The 18,091-nt window shown below is 39.6% G+C and overlaps 1 protein-coding gene across 3 annotated transcripts in view; it reads right to left on the bottom strand.

Moving 5' to 3' along the window:
• The window catches only part of KIAA1549 (KIAA1549 ortholog), a 155,007-nt gene that overhangs the window by 42,711 nt on the left and 94,205 nt on the right, over nucleotides 1-18,091 (bottom strand). For all 3 annotated transcript variants that reach the window (XM_069003051.1, XM_069003050.1, XM_069003052.1), the window contains exons 6-9: nucleotides 17,498-17,681; nucleotides 10,328-10,387; nucleotides 7,640-7,785; nucleotides 1,048-1,225 (exon numbers count right to left, since the gene is read on the bottom strand). In XM_069003051.1, the coding sequence (XP_068859152.1) occupies nucleotides 1,048-1,225; nucleotides 7,640-7,785; nucleotides 10,328-10,387; nucleotides 17,498-17,681 (568 nt within the window). The remainder of the gene's footprint in view (nucleotides 1-1,047; nucleotides 1,226-7,639; nucleotides 7,786-10,327; nucleotides 10,388-17,497; nucleotides 17,682-18,091) is intronic.

The following is an 18,091-nucleotide window of genomic DNA, read 5'->3' as shown; positions in this document are numbered from 1 at the left end:
TATGAGCTACTGACCTATCTGTACACAACTGTTTTAATGAGGGACAAAATTTAGAAACACACAGATGGTACAATTATTACTATTTTCTTATTTTTCTTTCTGCAGAGAATTTTAAGTATCAAACACATGCTTGTTCTGTTGGCAAAATACCCTGTGGTACCATGTAGCTCATGCCTCCATATTGCACAGAAATGAAAAAAGGTAATTAAGCATTCATACCAATGAGGTATTTTGCAAATCATACCTGTCTGTTCCTGAGACACTTTTAAATGTCTTTCCTAATTGTAACATGGAATTTTGAGTAGGTATTCTGTCTCGCTACTTACTGAAAATCATTTTTATACCAAGCCTCCTGAATAAACTAATTGTATGATTTTATATGACCTATCCTATTCATTCTGATGTATAGATAATAAAAAAATCACATTACTTTTATATTAAATTCATTAGACGATCATATTATTTATATAATATATAATACCGATGGACAAACAAATAAAACCAAGGTCAATCATATTCAGTGGAGGTAATAAATGCCCCAACTACCATTAGTGTACATCTTTCACAGAAAAAGTAACTCAGACAAAAAAGCAGTGACTTGTGTTAAACTTCATTGCCATTACTCAGCTGAAGGAAACACCCATTTCATACCAACACCCTCCCATCTCACAATTGCAGGGTTTGTGCAAGCTCCTGGGCAAGATAAACTGTAAAGAAATACTGGACTAGCAGGATGAGATGAGAATGGCAGGAAGGTCTTTAGTTAGCACAGTACTTTTCCAGCACAAGCATGGAGTGAATGCAGTGAGGCTTGACTTAAGGACCCTGCTGCAACCCTAAGCTCAGCGGGGTCTTTAAAAAGCCAAACAACACCGTGTAGCTCACTGCAAGGCTGCTAAAACTGATTTCCTCAGGAGTGTCACAGCTGCAGCATTCCAAGAACAAAACACTGCCAACAGCTGGCACTGTACAGTGTCTTAACTTCCAAAGCTAGACACCCTTCCTGTTTGCCTTTGCTGGCATCGGTGTGGATTTGACAGGGCTTACGTTGTGCAACGCTGCCTTCAATGCGGTATCCAAGGATGATGGCAGCCCGCTGGATATCAACTCTGTTCATCAGGTCTGAGCACTTCAGAGCACTCAGTCTCTCCCCATCTTGGTCCTCCACAAAGTAGATCAGCTCCACGGGATTATCAACACCAACTAACCGTGACACATTCACGATCTGAAAAGAAATTGCAAAGCTTTTACATTTTAAGTTGTGTTTGCTTGGAGCTCCCATACATTTGGCCTTACAGTCCAGACTCTCTCTCCCCTGTTGTAACAGAAAGGAAAATTTCAAGGGATGTTCGCTTGTATGATACATTTTTATGACAAACCATTTTTTTTTCCCCCTACTTGTATCATAACAATGTACAGATCTGGTAAGTAAGAGAACTGCTTTCACTCTAAAGATGCCACCGTGGAATCCTCTACTGCCTTTAGCAATTGTTGGTTAGTAGGAAGTAAGAAGTGTGACTGCACTTTTCCCTTCTCTAGATACCTGCTCTGATTTGTTATTCATAACACACGCACCTCTTTGCTCCAGTTTTTCTAAATGTTAAGCAGCTACACAGGCAAATATTCTGTTAGCATCAAATAAAACTGTTTGCTCTGATTCAACTTAAGCACTTGCACAGTCACCTTCATCCTCCAAACAGCTCCCCTTGGCATCCACCCTTCTTCAGGAAGGAATGTATCTGACGCTGTGGGAAGCAATTCTTCCTACCTACATCTAAAGACATTAATAATCAAAAGAATGCATGCTATGAGGAAGCCCTGTAGATACTCTCTAACCACCAAACATCTACATTGCATATGAGAACCACATAACTTTGAATTCCTGTAAAATTACATCTTTTTATATAACAACTCTCCTCTGTTTAACCATTTACCATGTAATGGTGAGCTCAAACAAGAATTAGGACAAAAAATAGTAGGAGGTATTGTGTCATGATTTTTTTTTTTTTTTATATAGAGTTTGAAGGGCTCTGGAAGGAATTGACATAAATAGAGCAATGTATTTTGCTTCCTTCAGAATTATCCTTCTGCTATAAAGTACATATTTAATAAATTATAATCTCAGAAACTGCCCATAGGCCTGAAGTAAAGCAAACACACAAATGTTTGCATGTCTGAAGCTTACAAAAGCAAAGCTTTGTATTGTTTTCTTTCCTAGATTCCAACTAAACAAATCATGTTGAAGGAAAGAAGTGCAATTTCTAGCTCAACAGGAATGATATTCTGGTTTTAGGGAACAGCAACTCAACATGTTCTAAAAAAGCATTTCCCAGGAATGGTAACAGCAAAATGTGTGTGTATATCTATATTAAAAAAAAAAAGAGGGGGAAAAAATGAGACAAGAGAAAGCACAATTGTCATAAAATTGTCTTCTAGGACAAATCAACTGAAAGCAAAGAATAATGTTCAGTGTCAGCCACATTTGATGCAAGAAACAGAATATCTACAAATAGAGCAGAAAAATGTGCAGATCTCTGAAACACAGCAAGAGCTGCTAACAGGACCCATTAAACGATGCTGCTGCTCAGCTGAACACCCTTCACTCTTCTACCAGCTAAGGGGCAACCAATCCCTGACTGAAGGTAACAAAACAGCATCAATTCAACAGACATATTCAGCAGCTATAAAGCTGAATCTGGCTTCATGGAACACAACTATACAATTAGTTAACAAATGTCTACAGCTTTATATTATGTCTTCTTCAGCTGGCTTGCCACAGCCTGCTCTCAGTGCACAGAGCAGCAGGGCATACAGACTGCTCTCTGCTTCCAGCACAGAAGAAACCTTCCCAAACAGCACTTAACTCACATGGAGGGTCAGGGAGTTCAAAGGCCACATGGGACTGAAAATCAATGGGTTCTTTGTTTAAATTTTATTAAACCCCTCTGTGCATAGCAAAGCCACGGAATCAGAGAAATTTAGAAAATTCTCAAACTGAACTGTCATATATTTTATGGCCTGTGAAGCATCCAAGAAGCACTATAATTATGTGTGTTACACACACAGCAGGTAACAGTCCCAAGCTGACTGAAGGGGTTAACCAAGGAACTCCTCCATTGCTGCCTTTAGAAAAGGCAGAGGGTAAGAAGGACAAGACTCCAGTGCAAGTTGTCACAACTGAACTCTACAAAGTTTAACACAGAATTTAAAACAACAGCCACATAGCTCCCTATGCTGAGGAACAGGGATGAGCGAGTACAGTGAGAGTGGAGATAGGAAGAAGTAGCTGGAAGTATTTCAGCACAGTATAAAGAACATGGGAACAAGCATGAAAAAACTCAGTGGAGGTGCAGGCTAGTGCTGACAAACTAAGCTCACTGTTTTAAGCTAAGTTTTATCTGAAATAATTCACTCTGAATACACAGTATTTTATGACTGCTTACACCACAGAGAGAGAAGCTGCAGACAAAATTCCAAAACCATGGGGAGATGGTTATGGATTTCTGTTCTGGGAAAGCTGATGACTAGCACAGTAGTCTGGAAGCAAATACAAGACACTTAGACTTGCACATAAACACAGTAACTGTGACACTATCAGTACCTCAGTTTTCATCTCTGTCACACTGATTCACTAAATTTTATTTATTGATTGTTTTAACTAGCCTCTGAGTTTGCTGCAACAGAGGAAATGGCATACTGGGGCTGAACTGTTTTAAATCTGGTCATGGAATTGAGGTACAGTCACTGTGCCTATTTTTTATAGAATTTCTGTATTCTAAGTTTTGTGACACATGGTTCCAAATTATATGCTTTGTGCAGCTTCAGACTGGTTTAGTCTCTGTCCTGGAGAGTGCTAAGAATGCAAGCAGAGACAAATACTATTCTCCAGGCATCCAGCAAAGCAGCCCACATGTAAGGAAGCATTTAAGCATTCTACATTTACACTTTGGAAGTGAGGGATGACACAGGGAGGGAGGAGACAGAAGAATTTCAAACACAGGAGGCAGAAAATGGGAGGGGGGAAAAAAAAAGACAAAAAGACTAATTTAACTTCTGTGTACATAAATGATACCATCTTTGTTGATACTAGATGTGCATTTAACCTCCACAGAGGAAAGGCTTAACTGTGTTCAGGTGTCAGTAAATTTAATTTAAAAAGTGTTTTCAAGTGAATATCATAGGTCAGTGAACAGAGTTGCCTTGGTAACAAAATCTAGTTCGTAATTTCAAGCAGGGAAATACAAGTGGTAGGGAAGCTCCCAAGGCATTCTTACAGTCCCAGCCAGCTAGTGGGATGTCCTGGTCAGCAATCCCCACAGGAGCAAGGAACCCCTGGGTGAACTGTTCCAGGGTCTCAAAGGCACGAGCACTACTTAGAAACAAGCAGATATGCACACACAATCTCCAAAGATCATGCACAAATATTATTTTCCTTTCTTAGCTTCATTCATCACCTTGGGGAAAAAAATAATCGAAAAAGATCCTCCTTCTGTCTTATTAAAAGCAGGATTTTAGTGTCTGGGCAATTAACTCAAGCTGTATTGTGGTTTGGACAGAACACAGATATAGGAACACTCTGTGAGCAACCAGACAGAGGGGCCAACTGCTGCCTGGGACGGCTGCTGGAGGGGCCAAGCACCTCAGAGGAAAAGGTGAAGCAGCAGCAGCGCCCAAAGGTTTCATTTATAAACCTAGGAACTCCCAGCAAGACAGGATTTCCTCAGACAGGAGAGACACATAAGCTGTCAGCAGAAAAACAAGAGAACGAATCTCTGCCGTAATGAAAAGCTCAATTCAGTCATTACATTCCCTCGTAGCTGCTACCTCCTCACACATATTGCAACTAAAATGCTGCCTAACATGTTCTTTCAATCAGAACACTCCTTTTTGTTTCATTTACTAGGATCATCTTTTCACTTTCTATTAGGTTTAAAGGACCAAGCATGTTGAGATGAAGGAAAATAATTTTTTTTTTTTATTAGCTGCTGGTGTTATTTTTAAACTACAGTTAAGCCATTTACTTCCTAAAAAATGTAATGAGAATTATTACAGTAAACTATTGACAAAATATAGCATAGGTCTCTGAAGATGCAATGCAAACCACATTAAGCATGTGCCTTCAAATCTGCAGCAACAGAAGATGCATATTGAAAATATATATGGCTTACTCTGTGAAACATCAATACAACGTCACACAAAAATCAGTGGAACTATCAGAAATGTAACAACCAGGTGTGAGGCTTCAGAGGGGTTTTTGTAGATAATGGTTACAGGCTTTTTTCTCTTTTTGTCATAGAGTACCACCTGTTAACAGCACAGTCAGTCCAACAGAAGGGGAAAGCCTGCTATTTGGGCACCCTCCAAAGCTCTTCTTCAAAATGTCTAGGTTTAAAGCATAATTTTTAACATTCTTAGGTACTAACACATGCCTTTAGAAATGAAATCTAAACCTCACAACGTATCACTTCTATTTCCTGAGCACGTGAAAGGAAACTAATATGCCTGCAGTAACATTCACAAATAATTGCTTCACCTCCTGACCTGCAGTCCTGATTTTCCACAGAGCTTAGAAATGTCACATTTCAATATACTATAAATATATTTCACCTCAGGAAAAACTCTGGTCTACAGGGTCACAACACAAGTGAAATGTGAGTCTAGTCTTTAATGGATATATGCATGTTCTGTTAACAAAACTATGCAACACTTCTGTTGCTGGCAGCTTTTGTTCTTATTTTCACTTCATTGTGCTCTACTATCATAGCAGTCACTGATTTGTGTGCAAGAAATATATATGGGAAAATCTGAATATAAAGCGCAAGAAACATTATTTGCTCTCCCAGGAGATACAAACACACTTCAAACAGAGCTTATAAACTTAGCTATGAGGAATAGCATTAACAGCAGGAAAAGGTTCATGGCAGATGCCTATGGACAAGATCCTCAGCTAACGGGAACACCCTTCAAAGAAGCCATCCTTCACTCTGGAGCCCACTACCAGGTGCATCAGTCCAGCTGCACACAACAGCCTCTCAGGCTGTCTCACCTGCCACACACCTGAACATCCTGCCAAGGAAGCTACCGAGGTGCTGCAGCACCTGCAGGTACCCGCTGTTCTCATCCAGGAGAGCAGGACACCCATCACACACCTCGCTGCAAGGTATCTCTTCAGCCTCCCTTCTTCCACATCTCCTTTATTACAGTTCTAACCACTTGCAAGTGTGGGCTGAGAGCACCTGGAGAAGCCCTGGGATGGTAAGACATGCTGATTGTAATGAACACAATCCTCCTCTGCCCAAAGACAGCAGTTGGCAGGCTCTTCGCACTAATTAGGTGGCATAAATGAGCAGCACTGCTGTCTGGAACACGAGCTGCAGACCTCATCTTATGGCCCAGTAAGTAATACAAAGTCAGAAGAAAAATGCTGTATTTTCACTTTCCAAAATACTACTCTCTGTCGAAAAAGGATGTGCCCATAATTTTGTGCATGAAAAAAGAAATTACCTGAGCTTTATAGTGCAAAGTCATAAAACTCTAATCTAAACACACACATTTTATAGGCTGTGGTATCTTCACTAGCAACATAAGGAATATTTGTTTAATTTATATGCAAAGGGAGGACAAAGGCATAATGAACAAAGTGCACTAGGAGGTGTTGGGAATAGAAGATCTGAAGCAGACACCTATTTGCAGCAATTCAAAGCTGTACGGAAGAAAAATAAAATAAAATCTCCATTACTGAAACAGATGTTTCTGAGACAGGAAAACAGAAGTAAGACTATCCCAACATCTGGAAATTTCAGTGGCAGCAAAAACTGTAGGATTAAATTAAATAAAGACAATAGATCTGAAATGCAAAAGGGCATCTGGGAGGTAAACCAACTGTCAATGAATAAGCTGGAAAGGAAATTTTTAAGATGATGAGCCATTAAAAAGTATTTTGGCTTTCAGATTGTTGAACTGACTAGAAAGAACACATCAGAATTTAAAACTTTAAATATCCAAGTCTTCTTGGACTTTATGTGAATAAATCCACCTGTGACAAAACTCTAAAGCAGCACTGGAATCCAAATAACAATAAAAAAAGTTGCTATGTGTGCAAAATTTGGCATGATTAATCATTTTTACCTGAAATCCAACCCTGTGACCAGGAGTACTGTGACAAATAAGATGTTAAGGGGCAGAATGTACTACTCTACTGCTGCATCAAGCTGCACACGATTCTATTTTGTATTTCTACACCACTACCAAACCAAGAGAACTGTGAAGCAGCTGCCCCAGCAGATTTAATTTTTTTCAGATGATCATCCTGTCTCCTTTTTTGCTAGGCACCTCGTGTAAACTAAACAAGACAGAACGTTTTTAAAATAGGATGTTGGTAAAATAATTTTCAATGTTGTTTCTAAGAAGCCATCAGAAATTTTTAGTAGGAACTTAATCAGTTATTCGCATTTGTTATGTTTAGCATAAAAGACAAGAAGAACCCTGGTTTCAGGTGTAAAACACAAGTATCATCAACTAGCTAAATGTGACACATGCTTTTGAGTTACATTTCTCAACTCAAAACCTGAACAACGTTCATTTATTCAGCAATTTATTACCCTTTATTTTTCATCCTCTGATTTTGAGCTCTTCATACCTGCACAATGTTGCTGCCTGCAAAACTGGCCCGTCTCCATATCCGCCCTCGGACCAAAGCTTCGTTTAACAGGTGAGCGAGCTTCCGCTCCATCTCAGCCCGAAACACTTCCTCCTGAATTCGCTGGTCGACGACTCCCAGGAGAACTGCACGGCACAGAAAGCAACCCAGGAAAACAAATTCATTAGTAAAACTTCTCAGTGTCTTCTCCTCCACCTCAGTTACAAGCTTTGAGTCGCCCTGTGACAGCTCATGGGCAATTTGAGAGCACCTGTATTGATATGGGAATTCTGACCTGTTCAGCTGGAGGTTACAGGTTGGAAAAGGGAGACATTTGGTGGGAACAAGTCAAAATAAGTAATCTGGTGGAAAAAAGAAATTCAGGCAGAGGACTTTTTTGGAGCCTTAACCAAGCCAGACAGACCCAGGATAATAAGGAAACTATTTCAAATCTAAAATTGCATCAAATTATGAACATTCCATGAATTTTTAAAAACTACTAAAAGAGAAAACTTAGTCTAAATTGTCTGCTTCAACTAATTGCAGTCAAAGTGTTGTGCTCAGAAGTGATACAGAGCTGGAGAAGGGGAGGGCAAGGGCTCAGAGTCATGGAGAAAAAGTAGAACAGCAGCACATGAATGAAGCTGTGTATTCAAGTGCAACTTCCCTTGATAAGATTAACAAGTGTGCCAACCACAGCACAAAAAAAATGGTTAGCAGCCCTGCTCACTTGGCAAGTAGGTACCCTGGGATCACTTGGGCAGCTAATGCTGAGAGGAATCCCTGAGGGAAAATGAGAAAAAGGGGGGACCTTTACTAGCAGTTAAGAGAAAAGTGGAGTGAATGGAGCAACAGTCATTCAAATGACCCAATTGAGCAATCCTCCAGGACAGCAAACCAACTCACTGCTGACTGCACTAAATAAACTCAGTTTTAATTCCCCTCCACTAAAATTGTTTCTATTTTTCAGAAGCCCCTTTTTCTGTGTTTCCACTTTTTCTTTTAAAGTGTGGTGCTTAATAAAAAGCCGCCAGTTAGATAAAATCAATTAAATATAGGGGTTTTTTTAAAAACAAATATATTAAAGCCACTTTTTTAATTTAAAACTTTTCACTGCAGATGTCAGAAAACGGAAACATTTTCATGATTTCTCACTGAGATAAACAGCATCTGTCTTCTGAATTCAGTCACAGATTAAGTATCTCAGAATTAAATAGCAAAGTAGACAGTGACCTAAGGCTATTATATACACCAAGCAGAAAACTGCTCTTGCCTGTGTATTGGATTTCAGTATCAATGAATTATGCCTAATAGCATGAATTGTATTCTTCAACAGAGGGAGAACACCACATATCCCAGTGTTTTATGACTACTGGGATACATGCACATATATCTGGGTAATTTGATATTGAAAACCTTCACATGCATAGATTCTATCATTTTCCTATGTCATGATTCATTACCCTTACGATACAATAAACTGACTGAAAGCACTGACCCAGCCAAAGTCTACTAGCTCTTCCCAGAATCCTGCAAGAACTGAGACTACAAAGAATTCCTCTACAGCAAATAAAAAAAAAAGAAGTTGATGCAATTGGCTTTCAAAATCTTACAGGAAGGAAGTTTATTAAAACCCAAGGGGACGAGATTTCAGAGCTGGAAAAACCCTTTTTTTACTGCAGGAGCTAAGGGAATTTTCAGCAGCAATGGACAAACCTAAGGCTGACCAAGAGAGGGAGTGGGTGCAGCCAAAAAAGCCAACATAAATCTCTAAGCAAGGATGCCACTGGATACGAGACACACATAGGAGCTTCTCCCACATTAGTGAGCATTATCTGAAATTCTAAATCTTTCTTCTCTAAAGCAAACCGTGTGGGCTTCAGAAATTAAGGTGCAACTTGGTTTCCTGCTTAAAGAGTAAAGTGGTGAGTGGTGAGAAGAGACAGGGAAACCTGGGAAAAAAAAGCAAGTCTATGCAACAAGTGAACTGTAGGTAGTAAAGTTGTAGGAAGACAAAAGTGTATCCAGTGGGGCACCTGCACCCTAAGAACAAGTTTGGTAGGCACAGCCTCCTCACTAGTCAGGCTTAAAAGCAGCAGACTTACAGCAGGCAGGCAACCTCAACAGCCTTTGAGCACCTAAATGTGACAGCTCAACCACATCTGTAAATTACAGAATAAGACATTCAGAAGATTTTGGTGGGAGGGATCTTCTGTGAATGAATCAGAAGAGATCAATGAAATGTGATTAAACTCTTTCATGTACTCAGAATTCATCTATTTTCACTCTGTTTTATTCCAGGCATGTTTTGGTAGGAAGTGTCACACAAATAAAAATCTTAATTTTCACTTAAAATAGATACCTAAAAATCAATGTGGCATATTGACAATATGCAGAGTAGACACTTTATGCCTGACAGTCTGAGTTGTTTCAAGAATGAACTGCCTTACAGACAAAAAGTGCTTTGTGTGCATTATCAAGGAATTGCAGTAGTTAACTCTAGACCAGGGATTTATATTTCCCAGATATTCCAGGTCACTGGGCCTTTGGTTTTAGAATTTATTCAGCTCAGACATGTTATTACCTCATAAAAATGCAGCACCCCTAAGCCATCGATATTTATGCAGGCTAGTTATCCCACTCACAAATCTAATTGCACTTTTACTTACTCACAGAGACTGTACATACCTGTTCTCACCCAGGAAGATTTCATCAGCTGGGACACATTAAGCTTAGGATAATGAAAGGCTGAAGGAAAAACAGAATGGAGGAAAAACATCCATAAGAACAGCATTCTGAACAACATACACAAAACCAGAAGCCACTACGTAATTTATACTGTCAGCAAGCATCTTATTTACACAGATGCTTTACTGCTCCTGAGGCAATGCAGACACAATGGCAAGGGGAGTGCTCCCAACATACACCGCCGAGTTTGTCTCTAACAAAAAGAAGCTAACTGAAACAGTCAGATTTATTACGTGAAAGACTTCAAGCTGCTGCACCGAGGTCATTGCTCCCAGAAATTTAAAAACTCACTGTCTGAATGGTGACTCTTACAGAGCTAGCTGCAGGATCAGACTCTTGCTCAAAGGGTAATGAGGCAACTTGGGAGTGTCTCAGGATGAAAATAAGACCTTCTCTGAGGCAGAAACTACAAGGAAACAATAAATGTAAAGCAAAGAACTAAAAACATTATTTGTGCTCCAGACTTGTGCAGGGGGAAGCATTTCAAAAAACACTACCTTGATAATTTTTTTCCCCTTTTTTACAAAACCCACAAATAACTGCATGCAAGAAACACTGCTGTACACAAACCTCATGGCTTTTATGTTTGGCTTAGTGGCTCCAAGCTTTCTTAATTTTTAAATTTTTCCAAAAAAGTTCTGCTCCAGAGTGAAATCATTGCCCCAGCAAGGAAAAAAGTCTGTTCCTACTGACTTCAGTATAGATAAGATTTTTCCCAAGGTTTCCACTGGAGAGCAGTAAAGACATGTTGGGAAAGAAGTGAAGATGGGGGCTGGGCCAACAGTTTCCTCAAGGGAAGTCTTAAGCTTCACTATGGCAATAAGAAAAAGGAATGGTCTTAACTTTCTCAAAATATTTAATCCAGATGCAGTTTGCTAAGCATTATACAAAGGTTAATTTTTAAACCATTGCACGGACAGAAAGAATGCAGCACGTAACAATTAAATGACCTGGCCCATGCTGGATCAATTTAGAATAAAGATGTCTAGAGTTGTGGAATAGTTTGCCACTATGCCACGTTTCAGAGAAGTAGAAAAGTAAAGTTTTTCTAATTTAATGGTGCAAGAATTTGTAGACAAGCTGTCCTCTGTCAGCGTACCAAAAAGCTGATTCTTTTGCCCCTTAAAATATGAATTTGTTTGTTAAGGTTAAAGAAAGAGCCATTAGTTACATTTTACCTTTTATTTTCACAGATTTATAACTAACTCCTATTGGGAGAAAAAAAAAAAAGAAAATTTGGTTATTCCACCTTTATTTCAATAATAGCACTACGAGCTTCAAGATGACCACCTGGCTGGTACTCTGTGACTTACTATTCAGAAGGGTATTAGAAAATGGTCCTTTTTTTCTGAACAGGAAACACTGGCCCCCTCTATACAAGTGATCAGGATGCACTAAATTTCCAAAATTCTCAGACAAGCAAGAAGCACTTCAGAGTCCACTTAAACACACCCATTCATTTTTGGCATCCTGCTACTCGATTCTTCTGATTATAGCTTTGAGACTGAAATTCTATTTACTCTAGTCATGCAATTGTTTACTTCAATTTAGAAATGGAAGCTGGAAAAAAAAAGCATAAACTAAACTGAAAACTAATTCTGTTGTTTTCCAAAGCATGGAAAGAGCATGATAAGGAAATCAAAAACCTTCCAGAGACCATAATGCTTTGAACTGCTAGCAGTTCTGAGTTTGTTCTTCTTTTAACCCAAAATCATGCTTTGCTTCAATACTTAATGTGCTCTTCACACTTTTTCTAATTAGTACTTGAAAATGATTTAATTCATGCAAATTGCTGGGTGACTATTCATTTAAACTTTTCACGGAATTAATGCAACTTAAAAATAAACCAACTTGAGCAGAAAATCTTGACATTGAAAAGGAAGATGCGCTGTGATCATTGCCAGCTAAGGCTAGGTTCTAAAACCTGACAAAGAATGCTGAAAATTGTCAGAAGTCAGCAAATCCAGGTTCCAACTCTTATACCACAGGTCACTCAAGTGTCTCACTGACACACATGGCCAGATCTTGAGCTCATCTGGAGTCTCAGCACTGCAGCAAGATCCTATTTGCAAGATTTCTAATGTCCTCTGGAACTAACAATTATAAACAGCACTGACTGATTGTTATTCTGAGGGGGAAGTTGGATAGACAAAATGCAATTATTAGCTAGATTGCAGCTGGTCTGCTAACGACTCTGGATGCATTAATGAAGTAGATGCTGGCATCATTAGAAGATTCTAACACGCAGCCCTGGAGCACCACACCGTGTAACAGCATCGATTCGATGCTGAATGAAAAGGGAAAGGGTCACCTGGTCACCCAGAGACCTACTGACAGCAGGCTAAAGCACATCACTCAGGCAGCATGGCAACTGCCAGATGCTCCAAGGATCTCTGACTGTCTCCTACAGATGTGTGGGACCATGCAGGATGGAACAGGTATCATGCGGACCGTTCTTATTTCTGATAAATGGAGAACGGTAGTTGAAAACATGGAGGGAATGCACTATTTGGAATGAGAAGGCATTAACTGGAAAATAAGATTCCATACAAATACTGGGGTGTGGGCAATAGCAACACACCGTGTCCGTTTAAAATCTGCTCCAAAATCAAGCCAGGAAAAAATTGTCAAATATCTCTGCAGTCCTTGGACCATATACAATTTCATCTTTATCCTCCTATTGGCCTTGCAACATCTCCAAGACAGCCAAAATAGATGACATGCATCAAAGTGCTACTTAGCACTGAAAAAATAGCAAGTCCCAAGGCAACTCTCTTTACCCAAAGTCCTAATAAAAACAAAAAGCTTTATTCAGGGTAAGTTCATGAAGGCAAATATTGCCCATCTACTCCACAGCTAGCCTTTGCTTGTCCTCTGAGAAATTTACCAGCCATAAAGAGATACCAAATATCTAATTTCCTATTGTTTTTAATGAACTAGCACCCAAACCCTGTGATTAGACTTGGTTTTCTTTCTACTGACATGTAGGTCGTGACCATCTAACCAATTTACAACATGAAACATGAGCTATAAGGTGGACAATGAAAAATAAGGATAGGAAAGGTATAAACTGGACATTTGAATAGAAACATGCTGCTGAAGTCACCCAGAAGTCTTGTGAGGAAAGAAAAAATTCTGGAAGTTTCCAGGTTTGGCCATTTTGACTGCCCTATTCCTGCAAAGAACAGTCCAAATCTGTCAAACAACTTTCACTCCTGATCCTGACTCTACATGAGTGGGGAAAAAACTGACAAAGAATTCCTGGTGGTAGCGATGTACTGCACAGGACAAACCACACAGTTAAAAGTATGAACAGGACATATTATCTGTGTGAACAAAAACAGTGAGAGGACAGTGTGTGCAAGGTAGTGTAAAGTGAACAACTGGCATGGAGCAAATACATCATTCAAACAAGGCTCATATTTGGGATACTGATGTCACGGTCTCAATGTTGAGACGCGTAAGTAGCTCTTCCTGGGCATGATCAACTTCAAACCCCAAGCTGGGGGTTGAGCCCTGACACTCAGCTCACCTACAAATCATTTCTTCAGATGCAACTACAAAACTTATAAAATCATACACAGAGTCCTTAAGGGATAAAGAAAAGTCACCACACCAAGAGTATTAACTGTTAGCATGCCTGGTAACTAAGGCACAAATGGCACAGAACAGTATGGTGTTGAGCTTTTGATGGGATACCCTTCCTTCTCGGACCAGGGTAAAAGAGCAGAGGAGGCTGCTGTTCTGCTAAGTTCTTTATTTCATAGTCTCACAGCTTTCTTGAAGGCAGAGTTCAAAGGGGGTTACATGATAAAGCCAAGCAGCAACAGCAGCAGCAGGTAAAACCAGCTTCTTCTAATATGTTCTATATGCTCCATATATTTTTTTTTTCTTACAGAAGTGTGGATTATATTTGTTAACTGACCAATAAGATTAACACATGATTCTAGATTTCTTTTCTGAACCTATCCTGGTCTAATTCTAACAGTCATAAGCCTTATACAAATGTTACATAGGTATCACACAGATTTGCATATACAGTTTCTATTAGCCCTTATTGTTTATGTGAACACTCTATCTAAAAAACGTGAACAGTATAATTCTATCTATATTTTGTCTAAAGTAAAGAATTCTGTGAGAAGGTAACACTGCTGCAGCAAGAACTGTGTTTAAGGTCTCTGCTGCAGCTTTTTAATGTTTAAGGCACTTAGCATATATTTCTACTAAAAGTTAAAAATCTGTATTTCTATTTCACTTTGGTGTGGCTTCATGTATCTCAGCTTGTCTAAAGGTTTTAATTCAACCCCTGTGCTTTGGCTTCTCTCTGGGCCTGAGTCCAGAAGAGCTTTCACTCCAACAGTATGGCATGGAACGTTTCATATTTACACATAAACACTAACATACATAGATTGTTTACATGTAAATATCCAACGTTCCTAGAAAAAGTCACACTGAAAGCAGAGGGGTACGTATTTATTTACACAGACCAAAGCAGCAGCTATATCAATCTAAGGTGTTGCAACACCTTCCCTGCTACAGCTGCTCTGTACAGCAAGGCAAAGCATGAATGCAGAGTCCAGGGCCCAGAAAACAAAAACATTTAGGCATCTCCCTGGCAAAGTAGCTTTGAGGAGCTGGCTGTTGCTCATCCTCAACAGACTGTTGAATAAGGTATTTCAAGAAGGATCTGCCCAATGCTGCTGAGCCTTTGGACAGCATTTTTGGCTCTGAATACTGAAGATCTAAAACCCTTAGGCTCAAAATATAGTCACAGCAGCAGTGTCAAAAACGGTAGAAACAGCTAAAAATAACTGGCTGTGGTTGTCTCACTGATAAAAGCATTTGAACTACATTCATCATTTCTGTGCTCGCTGACAGAAGGACCCGCAGCTCTAGCAATCTGAGAAACTACGTTCACTTTGCCAACTTATCAAATAGCACCACAGCTGGTATTCCAGAACAGTGCCTACAGAGCCTATCAAAGCACTACTGGGACCAAACTAGACCAGTTCAAACCCAAATGTGCTGTCCTGCAACGGGCTCAATCTATAGTACATATGAGTTCCTCTAACAGCAAGCAAGTCCAACGCTGACAGGATGTTCCTTAATTTAGGACACCTTACCCACCAAATTCTCATGTTTTCTACATTGCAATTTTTGGGAAGATCTCATAGTTCCTAAAAATCCTGACCTCTTCACTCATCCTACTTTACTTGGCTTTCTAATTGACATGTGAGTGACCACAGGGCTCCACTGGCACTGGCCTGGAATCATCCCCACTGACCAGGCACTGTGGAAAGAGAGCTCCTGATACAAGCATTAAGGAAATTTCAAATTTCTTAAGTACCACCAGGAAAGAAAAATACAATCATCAAATTGTTTGGTTTGGAAGGGACCTCAAGGTCATCTAGTTCCAACCCCAAGGAGAACCATGTACATGCATGTTTAGCAGGAAAGTTTTCCCCTATGACCAGCCTCTCTTTCAGGATACACCAGCCTTGGTAGAAATTCTGTTATCAGTTAATTGCACTGTAGCTCCATTGCACAGTCTAGAAGATGGATTCTCTACAAGGGGCAACCTGCAAACGCACTGCAAATGTAATTTCAGAATATGTGGACAAAACTAAAAGCTGTAAGAGCTGATGTACTACATCACAGGAAAAAAAAGTGGCCCCCAACACCAAAAATATTACCAGAGACTAAAAGCTACCTAAATCAAGGGCAAATGTGTAAAAGAGATAACACAGAGCAAAGAGAAGTGTCTTTCAAGCAATCTATGCAAGAGCAACATTTAATTTGAATTCAGTGAGCAATAAAGACCATAGCCCACAACATGAGATGTTCTGTGGCTTCACAGAATAAAAAGAAATGCTAGTCATCTATGGACAGGGATTCTCAAGACTTTTGGTCCTGGCTCCACTAAATAGACCTACCACTGCATAGAGCTCACACTCTATGTGAGACCAAATGAGAACAGAAATGCCTAAAGAAAATGAGTCAACAACCTCATACATTTTCTAATTGATTATGGGAGTAGAGGGATCAAAAATGTTCAAAAAAGTTATATAAAAAACTTTTAAAAGTTAGTATGTGGAAACTGCTTTGAGTAAATGGGGAAGTATCCTGTGCAATCATCTTACCTAGATCAAAAGGTGCTAAGGAGAGCAACTTTTCTGTTGACAGTCACTCTACGGTATTTGCACTGACATACACAACATCTGACACAGTGAGTTTTGCAATATAGTTAAACATCTAGTGGAAAATCAGGCCTAGTAGTAGCTGGTGTTCATTTTATAGTTGTGTATCTCTACGACTCACAGAAATAACTCTGAAAATTAAAAAGCATGGTGAGATAGAAGAAATGGGCACTAATGGACTGACTCAATAACACCTGCCAGCAGGGGAAGGCAAGTACTATTCTCTCATGATCTTGCTTACGTTCATGAGTCATCTGAAAAATCTAACCAAATGTAAGTTGTCAATGCTGAGTGTCAAGAAAGCTCTGTTATGCAGGCAGCTCCCATTCATCTGTGTTTAGGATGACAGTGGTCTGAAAAAAAAGGCTTGCCATGCAAATGTACATAAAAAGTGAAAAAGGTAATACCTTAAAACGTAACAAACTATATGGACAAATTAATTCACATGATATGGGCAAATACCAGTGTATGTAGCCAGTGTCCCAGACTTTCTAGAAGTCAAGAGACACAGTTAAGTGCAGCACAATCCTGAAAGCAGTAAACCCTGCTGAGAATTAGCAAAGGCCTCTGTAGACGTAACGAGACAGACACACCTTGGACTGCATTTCACAGCAATACTGATCTGAGTGATTTTCTTTTTTCTTTAATCTAGACTAAGGCCAATAGACTAATGAAACCAGGTTAAGCACAGCTGACCCAGCACAAAAGGAAACTGTGATGACAAATGCAGCAAGCTGCTGTTAACACCAAAATGTGAGCAGGAAGGGGCATAGAATTGCTCTGCAGAACTCAGGATGCAAGTTGGGTACTTGAAGTTGCATTATCACTCATGCACAAAATTACTTCAGAATTGTAGAGAGGGAAGATACTAGACAAAAGTATTTTGCAGTATTGGGTAACAGCAAATACTCACGTTCAGCAATCTGCTGCACAGGAAAGCCCAGATAGAAGCTGAATTCCACCACGGACAAGTTTCGGAGCTGCTCGCTGACTTCAGACCCATTTAGAAAACCGTATTTATCTCGGATGGCAAAAACAATGCTCACAGGGCCCTGTCGAAATGCCACCCCAGGCCTGCTCAGAGTTATATTCAGTATCTGAAAAGACAGTATTGAAGCAGGGTCAGCAAAATCACATCACTGCCATTTCCATCCTTTCCCTGACAGACTTTTTTTTTTTTCCCTCTAATATGAAGAGGGGGACAATTCACATCAAGACAGTGGAACATCTGTTCCAGATTGGTTCAGCCAGCTGAGTCTCCTAAGAGGCAAAGCTACATGTGAATTCCTCTTCAAAGAGTTATCCTTTAAGGTCAATCATAATCCAGAATGATATGAAAGCTAAAGCCCAGAAGATAATGGAAAAAAACCACCTAGCAAGACAGTCAGCAAAATAAATCTAGTCATAAGCCTTAGATGAATGCCAAACTGAATGGAACAAAAGAAAGGGATTGATTATGGTAAAAAAAAGTTCTGAAAATGGATGTTCTCTTGGTTAAAATCCCCTG

This window comes from Aphelocoma coerulescens, chromosome 1A (assembly GCF_041296385.1).
Source record: "Aphelocoma coerulescens isolate FSJ_1873_10779 chromosome 1A, UR_Acoe_1.0, whole genome shotgun sequence".
NCBI classification, from domain to species: Eukaryota; Metazoa; Chordata; class Aves; order Passeriformes; family Corvidae; genus Aphelocoma; species Aphelocoma coerulescens.
This window is presented reverse-complemented; position numbering and strand designations above follow the sequence as displayed.